At 39.7% G+C, this 13,213-nt stretch overlaps 1 protein-coding gene and 2 long non-coding RNA genes across 5 annotated transcripts in view; 1 reads left to right on the plus strand and 2 right to left on the minus strand.

The window, feature by feature from the left end:
* The window catches only part of RPTOR (regulatory associated protein of MTOR complex 1), a 459,589-nt gene extending 452,059 nt beyond the window's left edge, over positions 1-7,530 (plus strand). For both annotated transcript variants that reach the window (XM_020813521.3, XM_020813530.3), the window contains 3 exons: positions 3,100-3,216; positions 3,756-3,885; positions 5,286-7,530. In XM_020813521.3, the coding sequence (XP_020669180.1) occupies positions 3,100-3,216; positions 3,756-3,885; positions 5,286-5,354 (316 nt within the window). In that variant the 3' untranslated portion in view covers positions 5,355-7,530. The remainder of the gene's footprint in view (positions 1-3,099; positions 3,217-3,755; positions 3,886-5,285) is intronic.
* On the minus strand, positions 10-2,790 carry LOC110090089 (uncharacterized). Its single transcript, XR_013541044.1, has 3 exons — positions 2,705-2,790; positions 1,518-1,595; positions 10-773 (listed from the first exon to the last, which is right to left on the minus strand). It is a non-coding gene; the product is annotated as an uncharacterized LOC110090089 (long non-coding RNA).
* A 3,376-nt stretch (positions 7,531-10,906) lies between the features above and the next one.
* Positions 10,907-13,213, minus strand: part of LOC110090085 (uncharacterized) — a 28,601-nt gene continuing 26,294 nt past the window's right edge. For both annotated transcript variants that reach the window (XR_012083859.2, XR_002302328.3), the window contains exons 4-5: positions 11,668-11,741; positions 10,907-11,016 (exon numbers count right to left, since the gene is read on the minus strand). This is a non-coding gene — a long non-coding RNA (uncharacterized LOC110090085). The remainder of the gene's footprint in view (positions 11,017-11,667; positions 11,742-13,213) is intronic.

Below are 13,213 nucleotides of genomic sequence, written 5' to 3' on the forward strand. Positions count from 1 at the left end.
ACCCCGCCTATCTGGTCTACTCGACCACTCTAGGCACATCTGCAAACACAGACATCACTGCATTTAACCAACTTAAGTAATTACCCAGACAAAAAGAACATAGATTTTTATTCACTGATCCTGCAAGTTGTAGGCTTGGTCTTAGTTACAGAAGTTTCAATAAGGTACAAAAGGTTCTCAGAGAGTATTATTTCTTTGTTTTATTTGTATGCCACCTTTCTCCTGATAAAGGGACCCAAGGTGGCTCACAATATTAAAAATATTGTAGTAGAATTTAAGATATAATAAGTTAAACATAAGAAAACAACTAAACTATATGCTGATTAAAATACAATTGAATATTTAATAGAAGGAATTTATTTATTTATTTATTCATTCATTCATTCGATTTATATCCTGCCGATCTAGACCAATGGTCTACACTGGGCTGCATTCCAAAAGTTAAAAAAAATAGCACCAATAAATATGCAAGAATGCAAGATGTAAAAAAAATGTAAATATTAAGATACAGCAGGAGGAAATGCCTGCCTAAATAGCCATGTTTTAAGTTTGCTTTTAAAGACACTCAGAGAGGGTGCCAGGCGGATCTCAACAGGCAAGTTGTTCCAGAGGCAAGGGGCCACTGCCGAGAAGGTCCGGAATGAAGAAAAAGGTTAAAATAGTAAAAACAAAATGTGGGTTCTCTCAGGCCACATAGCTGTGAGAACGTTGTGGACATAAGGAGAGGTTCAATAGTACATCCTTCTTCTTAGATGTCTCAGATGCTTGTGTGCCTAACAAAGACAATAAAAACAATTGAAGATAAGGCAAGGGACATCTTTACCCACCATAGAAGGAGTGTTAGTCGTGAAAACAAAGGGGGTCATGCAAACTACCCAGCATGTTAGTTTACAAGCACTTCTTTCCTCTCAGGTGATCATGAATTAATTTGCATGTTGAATTGTCTATTAATCCCAGCACTTCCATGGCTACAATCAGCCATAACCCTAGGTCTCTCCTTAGATGCTATCAGGTAGACAACTCAGAAGAAAATTACAAGGTATGAGAGAGAAGAGAAACAAAACACTTGGACTAGTGTCAAGATATGAAATTCTGTATGTATAGTGTTAAAAGTAATAAAATGGAGTTTAGAAAAAGTATCACTGAAAATGAAAGTGCTTTAAAACATGAGGCTTGAATGATAGTTTACTGTAGTCATTGCAAAACAATTAGCCAGTTCTTCAGCCAAGCAAGGTTGCTGTACCGAAACCATTTTGACAGTTGAACATGGTTTACAAATGCTAACAAAGTATAATGTTATTAAGAACATTGGAGTTTAGATATATATTATAATATTTTTGAATGTTCCTTTTTAAGCTATAAGTTCCTGCATTTTTAGAATTTAATGGGAACATTTTCATTGCTCTTTTTTGCTCTTAAAAAGGTAATTCTACTGTATTTTGGATTGAAATCTGACTTAAGTATTTGCCTGCAACTTAAGTTTAGTTTTCATATATTTTATAAACATTTGTGCTTACAATTTTTCCATAGCTGTAAGACGTCAAGGTGTTTTCATTATTTGGGAAGTATTTTTGTGCTTATGCAACATAGAAGCCCTGTAGATAAATAAAGCTTGTAGAATTAAACATGCTGATATTGCCTGGAATTATTAAAATGAAAAGATTTACACCTTGATACCCATATAAATTTTGATAAGATTGGAAATTATTGTCTGGGTTCAATCCAGAATTAACCTTTTATTAGGATAAATGCTATCTATAATGAACAAAGGCTTTTTATTTTTCCCTGGACATCTATAAAGTCCTGTAAGGCTCTCAGGGGTACAGTATTTTCAGGCATCAGAATTCCTGACCTGACACAAGAAGGATTTAAGTTGTGCCAAGGTTTAGCCCTGAGATCATATTCTGCTACCATACCTGGCTTAAGTCTCTGGCTGAAAAGCCAGAGGTTAGGAGTTCAATTCCCCACCATGCCTCTTTGAGAAGTCTGGATTCAGTGATCCAAAGGGTCCCTTCCAGCTCTTCGATTCAAAGGTTGTTTATTATTAAATGTACCCATGCAGCTTAGGTATCTGATTCTTGCAACAAACTGCTGAATCTAGAGACCTGTAAAATTGCATAGGGACAAACAGCATCTGTTGTGCATTCAGTTGTTTTGTGGGTTCCATAAATCCATCCCCAGGATAACTGGAAGCAGCTTTTGGTCAGGTTGTAATATATTCTGTTACATTCCCTTACCAGCTATTACAAAGGACTGAATATCAGTCAGCAGGATTTTAAGGTCTGCGATCCCTAGTGTTCATAGTTTCAACGCATATATAAGCTATTTCTGCCCATTTTTCTCCTTACCTTCTGATCACCATTTTTGATTCAGAAATACACAGTAGGTCAAATGAGACAAGATATTTCAGTTTTGTCTCCCTTATAAAATCATCACTTGGTCTACACATACTTTAAAGCATTTAACAGAATAGGCCCTAAATCCAGCTCCATTAAATTCAAACCAAGATGGCGCCTACCTGGAAGGCTAGCCAGTTTACTTTGCCAATTTACTGTGAGCTTAACCATCCCCTTATGCCACTATAAGGCATCTTGTCTAAATGTCTTCATATGCCAAACTGTTGCACACCCACCGGTCTGAAATTAGTTCTTTGGTACAGGGTAAAGTATTTAGATATGGTTCAAGTTACCCAGCTCTCATTTACCTTGCTTTAGGGAATATGAAGCACTTATTGGCCAGAGATCAGATAGACAGCAAAACCAGGCAAAGACTTCTAATAATGCCACTGAGCTAAAGAGGAGAAGAAATGAATTGATTTATATGCATTAATTCCTTATGTATAGAATTATACATAAGTGGAAACATACCAAAAACAAGCCCATATTTGTTTCTGCAGCACCCAGAGCCTTGGTGTTACAGCCTGTAATAGATAGGAGTGCTTAGCAAATATTAAAATGCTGCTTATAGCAAAGGGGAATCAGAGGTAAATTGAGTGTTGACATAGCGGTGTCCTAATTATGGCCAGGTCTTGGAATAAGTAGAACCTACTCTCCGTGTTGGCATTAGAGGTTAATAGCCTAGTGTTTTATTTGTTTGCAGTGTAAACGGGGATGTCCGTTTCTTTGACCCAAGAATGCCAGAGTCCGTGAAGGTCCTTCAGATAGTCAAAGGATTGACAGCTCTAGACATTCACCCACAAGCCAATCTGTTTGCCTGGTAAGTTCAACAAAAACTCTACCCAGCAACACCCTGTCCTTTAATAAAGCACAGGGAAAAGCACCCAACCTTACAAATATTATTTTCTTTTCTTTGGCAGAAGCAATATAGCTTCTTTCCCCATTCATAGTCAAGATATTTTTGTTGTTGCATGTTTTCTTAAATTCACAGCACCTTGGACCTGGGACATATTGTGGATTATGGTATCAAGATGCATTTTCCTTCCTGAAAGTAGCAAGTGTCCCACTTCTCCAGTTTTGCACTTGGAGTTCTCAGTCATGGTCATCCCATATGTATATTCTTGCTGCCCATGCTTTTGACTTCCTTCCTCTCCCTAAAGTAAGCATGTAAATATTTTGCCACAAACCTATAGTGAGTGTTCCAAGGTGTGTGTGTGTAAAAACTGTTACTTCTGCCGTGTGAAAAATTAGACTTACTTCCATACTTGATCTGCAGAGGATAGAAAACTTCTGCCTTTGGGTCTTAGCTAGTGCTGTTTAATATTATCTGTCTGCTGAATTTTGTCTTTTCTCTTGCAGTGGCTCCATGAATCAGTTCACTGCAATCTACAATGGAAATGGTGAACTAATCAACAATATCAAGTATTATGATGGATTCATGGGCCAGAGAGTGGGTGCCATCAGCTGCCTGGCCTTCCATCCACACTGGGTCAGTCTCTTTTCTCAGCTAAAGAACCTTTCTATTGTTAGATAAAGAACAAGCTAGGGGCATTACAATGAGAAGTAAGGCCCTTATTCCTCTGTCCCACACTTCTGTGTTTCCACATAAATTTCAGAAGCCAGAAAGTTCAAATGAAGTAAATGCATTGATCTGTTAAATAAGCTCAGTTTGCTTATAGCCCAAATCCTGTTGCTTACTGAGTAAACTGCAGGACAATTACTGAATCCTTAAATAGATTTTGGGGTGTGCATGCACCCACTGCTTCACTCAAGCCCCAAAATCCAAAGAGGAACTCATTAATTACCTGTGAAAATGCACTGCAAGTTGCATCATTTATCTTCTGCAGATGTAAGTAGGCAACAGGATTTGGCCGAATATTTGCATTCTTTTTAAAATAAAAATTACTTGAAATTTGTAATGTGTTTCTTTTGTTTGCTTTGAAAAGATCGGCATAATTTATAATTTTGCACTAACTCTCAGACTGAAAATACAAACGACTGCCTAACTTGATCAAACCCAGGGACCCATCTAATTTAGGATGCAGGTTGGTTGAGGATACTTGACAATGTATAAGGCAAAGTGACAATGAAATTGTGGTTGTGTTTAAAAGTGCATTGTAAGTCCAGAGAATAAAGAGATGTGGAATTTGTGGTATTCTTGGGGGGGGGGGAGTCTACCAGTACTGCTGAAGGCATGATAGAGTTGACTATCATTATAGATGGTGGGGTAAAGTAAATATAAAATTGTTTAATGAAGTACCAGAAAGGACTGCAAAAGTTTTATCTCAGTCATTAGAAATATCTGACAATCCTCTTCAGTGACCTGATCTATAGATTACTGTATTCTATAATCAAACATTTCACAATTCTTTTGACAGTGTCTGTGGGTTGAAATCATATGAACTGGGTGAAAAATGCAGTTACTTCACACAAGAGGGTTTTTTTTCTGTAGCTTACAATAATGTATAGATCATGCATTTGTTTTGAAAGAGAGACAGGTAAGATACTCATAATTGCACTGTGTACTGTTTGGGGTGCTAGAAGCTATTTCTATAGAGTTACAACTAAGTCCTGCTACTTATATGTGCAGTTTTGTCTGATTCTATTTTGTAAGCTGCTCACTGTGATTGCAGTGCTTCAAACTGAGCAGGAAGAACCAGGCTTGCCTCTGCTATTAATATTAGAATTAAAAGACAGTTGCATAACTTAAAAAACCAGGTGTACTGTCACAGCCATGACCTCCTCCCTTCCCCCTTGCAATGGGACACGGTTAACAGTGAGGAGAAATTCTCACAGGCAGGAAAGGCAAATGAGGATTCTTAGACCTTTATGTGTAAGCTCTTATTACATTGGCTTTCATTTCTCTCTTTCTTTCTCCTCTTCTCACAGCCTCACCTGGCAGTCGGAAGCAATGACTACTACATCTCAGTATACTCAGTGGAGAAGCGCATCAGATAACACTGTGTGACTGCTTTGTCAGAGCAGGACATCTTCTGGCAGGCGGGACCATGTCTCCCTCATGATGTACATAGTGAAACTATCGACTTGAATGTTTAGTGTTGTTGGCTGCTGCTGCTGCTGCTGTGCAACCCCTGTAACTTGAACATTTTTGTCTCCTGATTTAGCTACTGATGGTTTTGAGTCAACGGGGAGGGAGAGGAGCTGCCTCTTGCTTTTCTTCATAGCCATAGCCTCCAAGAGCTACCAAAAAGGAGCATTTATATTTACTGTGGGTTCTGCCACCATGATCTGTGACTGCTTCTCTGGTTGCTTCACAATATGGCTCCTGTGAACTAATGAGACAAATTTTCTTCTTGGAAGAAGGGGTGAGGTTTCCTTTAAATCAGGAATGAATTCAGAACTTATCTACTGTTCCACATATTCTACCTAGAACGTCTGTGGCTGCTACCCATTTGTGCCAAGTGTTGGCCCCAGCAGTCATATGCTAGCAGGCTGCCCGGTCTTGGATAGTCTGTGTGTATGTTTCTACTCTATATGCCACTGACCACCTTTTCGAGCATGCACTGTTCCACTGGAAATAGAGAAAAGAAATTCATGGGAGTTCTAAGGAATAGAGGGTCTCAGTGCTGCAGAAACTACTACGGAATTGGCTGCCACTATGGAGGGGCAGACAGGAAACTACCGCAGTTCCTTGGTGTCCGTTGGGAAACTGGAGTGATACATAGCTGCATCAGAACATGTGACAGGACAGGAGACTTTCCCCTCTTGTGTCCATTCCATCCTTAAATTGCTCCAGTCATCCTCTCCACCTTTTGCTTGCAGCAGAACCCCATAAGCACAACATATGGCCTGCTACCTCCACGTAGACAGTAAGGAGTTTGCTTATCATTGTACCACTGCCTTAAATGCTCCCACACCCCATGCTCTCCTTTTGCAGAAGTGCTATTATTCAGCTTGGTAATGGATGCAGATACTTGCAGCACACATCTGGCCTGTGCAGGAGTCCTTCCCCACCCTCCTTTGGACACCTACACACAGGCTGAGCACAGGGACAGCTGTACATACATGGGCCCCTGTATATATTTGCATGCATGTGCTAAACTGCAAGAGAACTGCTGCTACTCCTACTCTTTAGATAATGCTGTTGCTCTCTCACATGCTGTCTGTCTCCTGTACAGTGAAGACTGCAATGCCTTCAGAACCTAGGGGAAGTAACCCACAGCTACAGAACAGGTTAGGCAGCTGAGGGGACAAAGACAAGAAGGCAGGGCAGGGCATTGTGCCAGGCAGGTGCAGCAAGGCACAGGTTCCACTATCAGTGGTCCACAAAGCTGTGGAGAGGCGTGGAAATGAAGTCTCGCCAATAATGTTGCTGATTGTGCTAGCACTAAGAGTAGAGAACCATCTTGCATTATGGAAGTCAGTTTTGCCTTTCTTGAGGAATTCATCTCCTGACTACTATGAAGCCTGTTCTGGGTATATCTTTGCAGGCTGACAGCCACCATGTAAGGTGCAAGAAGGATTGCTCATGTAGCTAGGAACCTGCATTGCAGAGCACCAAAATTAAGTGATGGAAATAGTCAAGAGGTGACTTGATTACAGTTTACTGATCCCAGCGTCAGGTGTGCTGGAATAGGCAGCCTTGGCCCCCATTGCCATGCCTGTCCCTCTGCAAGTGGCAATGAACTCAGGGAAGGACAGATAGTTATGAGTAGATTTTGCTAACAAATGTCAAGCTAGAGTCTGGGATCCATGTATAACTGACTTAACTTCCACAATTAAAAACAAATGAGAATTATTATTTTTTGTAACTCACATCCAACACGTTTGTTTTAAGAACAAGATCCCTTGTGCTTCCTTTCAACTTCCATAGTCAGGACTATGGCTGTGGTATTCCCTTTCCTTTTTTTAACTAATAGTATCAGCCAGCTTTCATCCAGGTGTGCAGGGTGTGTGCGCTTTTTCACAGCTCTCATGTGGGGATCCAATCATGAAGTTTAACCGAGACTCCATTAAGCATCCTATGTACACAGTCACTTATCTCTATTTATTTTTCCCAAAAAAATTAAAAGAAGAAATGCATATGTTTGATAATAAACCACCACAAGATTGTAATGTGAGAGTAAAACAATTAATGAAATAAATGGTTAATAAAATGTAAATGGCAGAACAACCCCTTGTCAGTGGAATTCACTATTACTAAATATTTGGAGAATCCAGGAAGGGAAGCACAAAAGTGAGCAAGAGAGAGAGATTGAAACTCTCTTCTCCACACTTCCAGAGCAACTTCGTGCATGGGAGAGTGTCTGGTCACTCCATCCAATAATGGAGAAGGGAAAGCAGTGAAATGTTGTCCAGTTGTCTTCATCCTTGGGTAGCTACAGCTGTTTTTGAGTCCCCGTCTTTTAAAAATGAAATGAAATTTCATAGAGGTATGGTGTGTGCCACCAAGGAACTTTCACAGCTGCTGCTTTCCTCCACGAGATCAAAGGAAAACAAATGACCACATTATTAACCATTTCTTGCTTTTAATAAAAGGGGGCTGACCAAACAAGTCCAATCCTTGTTAGCAAACATTCATAATCTTAAGCGTGATACAGAAGTAATAACAACATGCCACCACACTGGTCAGTAAGCTTAGAATTTGCAGGCCGAAGTCCAACCAGGGATCTGGATAAGGGCAGTTATTTTGCTAGGGTGCTGTATGGTGATCAGAAGAAATTGGCTGCATTTAAGGTTATATGTGACTTTTAATACCCTCTCCAACCCTCCTAAACAGGTAATTTTACTTCTGGGTAGTCAAGTACAAAAAGCCATTTTCTTCAGGGAACAATGAGGTGGGGTCAAAATGAAACTGGCACAAGACAAGAGACTGAGTGGGAACATTTCAATATAATAACTTGGCTGCGAGTCATCAACACATGAAACTGCTGCTGACTAGATGCCTTTAGTCTTATTTAAGACTGTTACAAGGGAACTGTGAAGACAGAAGAGCTATCCATTTTTTTTTCAACGTGATAGTAATTTGTTTATGTGACCCTGCACACATATGAATTTCAGAGTACTGTCCCTGAATGTGGCTCACATTCCGTCCTTGACCTCTGCCTACATCCCAGCCAGAACCAACTACAGATAGTGATAGGTCTTTGATCACATTTTTATGATTTATTGAAGTTCCAGAAATGAGGGATTGTTGTTAAAAAAAATGAAACTCTGTGCAGTCATATAAATCATCTACACTAGGATAAGAAGGGGGGGCACGGCAGACCCTGTTGTTCTGCTAGGGCAGAAACACAGAGAAGCATGGTACTGGATCATATTGATACAGTTGTGGTGCCTGGCCTGTCTATGTGCCAAACTGGGCAGCAGTCATTTAACAGCAGGTGGTCCTGTGACTCTGCATTATGCTCCTAAAAATTCTGTTGCTGTGGACTGAGCATTGCCATCTATGTTACCTTTTACTGCACAGAGATCCAAACCAGGAAGAGAAGAGGACTGTTTGGAAATATTGGGAAGGCACCAGAAAAAAACCTTTGTGCTAGATTTAATTGTGTTTTAGTGTAACAACTGAGATTGTGGGAAATTAACTAGGAAGTGCTTGATTCAGAGCTCACATCAGCCAAGTGCTAGATGCCTTGAAACATGCTCCTATCTTATAGCTTCAGCCCACAATCTTCAACATGGAGAGGCCACTAAATATTCACAGGGTTATTAGGACAGCTCCCATTATGCTTATGAAATGTTCTGACATTTCCAAAGTACTATGTAAAATCGAAGTATTGTTACAATGCTGACTTTTCCATTTAAAGCAGGACCTCCTGGAAGGAGCAACTGTAATGCAGTATGTCTGTGAACAAACCGAAAGCTAACATTTTGCTTCACTGCAAAATACATGCACAGAAGGAGAAACAAATGGGGGGGGGTACTTGTTGTCCTCCCCCTTAAAGAAGCAGCTAAAGGCCATGTATATGAGTAACTCACACACCCCCATCTTATTTTCACACCGTGTGAGCTGGGTTAGACTGAAAAACAGTGACTGATTTAAGATCAATTTGGTCAAGTAGGATTTTAAACATGTCTTTCGCAAACTCTAGATGACTACGATAAAATGCCTTATCACAGTGGCAAGAAAAGAACTAGAAACAAAGACAACTGAGAATCTAGAGAGTTGACATGAAGTAAGAGACTATACACAAAACCTAAATCTAATTGAATTATACTTCACATGTAAGTTTTGTTTCGGTTCCTCCTTACCTATCAAGGGAAGCCAACCCAAATGCTAAAAGTTGTAATGTGAAAGCTCTGTGGATTCAACAAGCACCACAGAATAGTTGTGTCAAACAGGGATCAAAATCAACCATGTTGCCTATCAGGCTGCGTTAAGTCTATATCCTCTGCATCTCAGAAGGGAGGTGTCATAGGAAATATAAGACTAACGGACTCCCTAGATAATGTCTAGAACTGGCATTGCTAATACTTTGTACATATTTCTTGCAAATAGTATTAAATGTGGGGGGGGGTAGCAATATTGAAAGTCTTGCATACGTACAGTTGACCTCCCCAAAATGCAGTTACAATAAGGGACAAAAGAGTAATGTGAATGCCCAGCTTGTCTCAGGCTAAGATTAATTGACATGGTGCTCTGTTTAGTGGAAGTGGTTACTATGGAAACCTTAAATATTCTGTCTCTGTAGAATGTGTTCCAATCAACTGCAATGATTACACTGAATTACTGTTTATTTTAAACAAGAAGCCTATCAGTGGTTATGTCTTTTGTGCTCAGTCTTTACTGTTCAGGAAAGGCATAACCACTGTCCAGTGGCTTGTGGCTGTTGTAGTAAACCTATAGCAATATTTTTTCGAGACTTGGTATATGGCAGAATTCTGCCCAAATGCTCATTGTGCTGAGGCTCCAATAATACTTCACCAGATTACTGACTCAGGATTGCACTCTGCGATTCTGCTGCCCCCCCCATTTATTTCCCATTTGGTAATATGATCCCCTTTCACTACTTTTCTGTTACCTTTTGGTCTTCAAATCACAATCCCATTTATAAATTAGGCCATATAGCTGGGTTTCTTAATCACACAATAACAATACCTACGGATTCTTTAGTGGGCCAAAATACCTTTGATAATGTTTTGATGCATATGTCAAACAAAAAAGGTCAGGTTTTTGAATGTGCTTCTAAACACATAACCTGGGGGCCAGAAGTCTACCAATAAGTCAATAAAATCTGATAGTTCAGATCCAGCAAAGAACTTGTGGATTATAGCTTATTTGATGGTAGTAACTCTCATACATACTGTAGGTCAGTGGTTCTCAAACTGGGGTCCTCAGATATTCTTCAGCTGCAATTCCCAGAAGCCTTCATCACTTGCTGTGCTTGCCAGGATTTCTGAGAATTGCAGTCCAAGAGCATCTGGGAACCCCCGTTTGAGAACCATTGCATAGGTTATAGTGTGTGCTAAAGGTTGGTGAGTTGGTGCTGTCCAAAGTGCTGAAAGGACTGAGAGGCACTTCAGGTACATTCTGGAATGATGCTTAATGCTTTCTCTCTGCTGGAAGATTAACGTATGAATTTACAAAGGGCATAAGCTTTTCAAGGTGAGTTGGAAATAAATGATGCTGCTCCCTTATCACCACACTCTTCTCTCTCTGAAAGTCAACCAAACATACAGTGTGGTTGGTGGTTTATAATCACAGTTGGAACTAGCTCAGCTTCAGCATTCTGCAAACACCAGACTCCATAAATAAGTGTACAATCATTCTGAATCCTATTTGTACAGTTACATAATAGAAGGCAATCATCCTCTCCCACATTCTAATATGTGGTCTTCATGTGGCCTGTTAACATCTCCAGTATTTTCAGTGGCAAGGTTCATTTTAATTTTTTTATTCATGCTAGTTTAAATTAATGAGTAGCAGAGGCTAGCTCTCCATTCCTAGCTTTAAGCATGTGTTTCAAATTAGAGGTTTCAAGTATGCAATGATATCTGAATAAAGTGACTATCTAATCTTTGTGATGCAGGATTGCCTGTGTAGAATTTTGTCCACAGAGAAAAGCTTTGAAAGTATAATACAGCTTTCTTTCCTACCACCACTCTCTACTCAAGAAAAACCTATTTCCTATCTGACTAATTTCTTTCAAATATTTCATCAAAATCATTGAAATATAGACAAGGAAATATAACTCATTGGTATTTACATACAGAAGGACCCAGGTCCAACCTCCAGTAATGTATGTTAATAACACTAACAAGTAGGGATAGAGAGGCTCTCAAGTAATAGTTGGACACAAACTCCTACCAGTTGCAGTCAGCATGGACAATGATCAAGGATGATGGACTCCTAGTTTTAAATCCAGTGGACTTCAGATGCTTCTAGGAGGTATACAAGACAACAGTCATTTGGCTTTCTAGAACTGGAGGTGTCATCACCATCACTAACATCATCACATCTTCAGTGCTGTATAGCCCAAGGGGCCAGATACTTTAGAAGAATAGGGATAGGAAAATAAGTATCCCTCTCCTTGATACTGCACACAAATAGTCCTAATTATTACTGCTAGATTCAGAACACTCCTGTTACAGGTAGGGGATGCACTATAACATATTGAGGCAGCCTTCCCTCGCTCCCCATGACCAGCAACAGTCCAATAGTACATCAATGCTTCTAATCCATTTTTGATTGCTGCACCTTAGGTCAGCAAACATAAAATGTATCATATGAGAAGATACACATATGGACAGTCCAAAATTAACTACCATTCGGTATAATTGGATGACCCAACATTCTGCCATTAGTAGAGAGGGAGAAGGGAATATCTTTGTTCACATTTCTACATAATACAGAATTTCAGCAACTTCGCAGTCCCCCACTCTTTGTGACTGCCTCCTTGCTCTGCAAAAAGAAATATTTGCCCTCAATTTATAAATAACACCTCAACCATTTCTATTTGCTCTCTTATTCTTCCTCTATTTTAAAAAACCTGCACATGGCAAATGAAACTACAAACTTTATGTCCAAATGTCTGCTCCTTTATGCAAAGTCTGGCATTAAGGCCATATCAAGATAGCTCAAAGTGTTGGTTCAGTTGCCCACTAAAGTTGCTCCATGTGAATGCTAGCTATGTTCCTTACACAAACATCCTGTGCAAAAGAAAAATAAAGCTATTTTTACATAATACTGTATATTCCTTATGTCAAAGCTCTTCTGCCTGCATAAGTGTTCCTTTTTGCAGTTTTTGTTGCACAATTATTTGTGTATGGGTGTGGAGAAGATCACTAAGCCCTCTGTACTGTCATCAGTACATTTATAACAGGATGGCTTACAAATCAAAAGAGGATGTATACATAATAGCTGGCTGGATAGCTCTGTAGAGCCAGAGGTTGGGAGTTTGATTCCTCACTGTACCTCCTGTGAGAAAAGACAGCCTCTGTGTGGTCTTGGGCAAGCTACCGGGGAAGAAGGGGATGGTAAACCACTTCTGACTATTCTCTACCTGGAAAATCCTAGAAAGAGTTACTGTAAGTCAGGGTTGATCTATGGCATGTTGTAAAAAATATCAGGCACAGTCAATCAAAATTATAAAAACATTGCTATGATACAACAGATAAAAGTTTTAACCAAAAACCTAAGTATCTGTCAAATATCAGTATTCATCAAGTATGTGCGCTGTTCCTAATATTGTCATTTTTGTAGTTCTGCTGGTGTTATTTCTAAGATCTGCAACTGCTTATAATCCTGTGTAAAATTTCTTGATATTGTTCCCAAAGCCCTGATGACTTTGGAGACCAATGAAGTATGTTTCATCCACAAGCAAGATGTTTCGATTGCCAGGTGTCTGTATTTT

The sequence above is a fragment of the Pogona vitticeps genome, chromosome 2, assembly GCF_051106095.1.
Source record: "Pogona vitticeps strain Pit_001003342236 chromosome 2, PviZW2.1, whole genome shotgun sequence".
NCBI classification, from domain to species: Eukaryota; Metazoa; Chordata; class Lepidosauria; order Squamata; family Agamidae; genus Pogona; species Pogona vitticeps.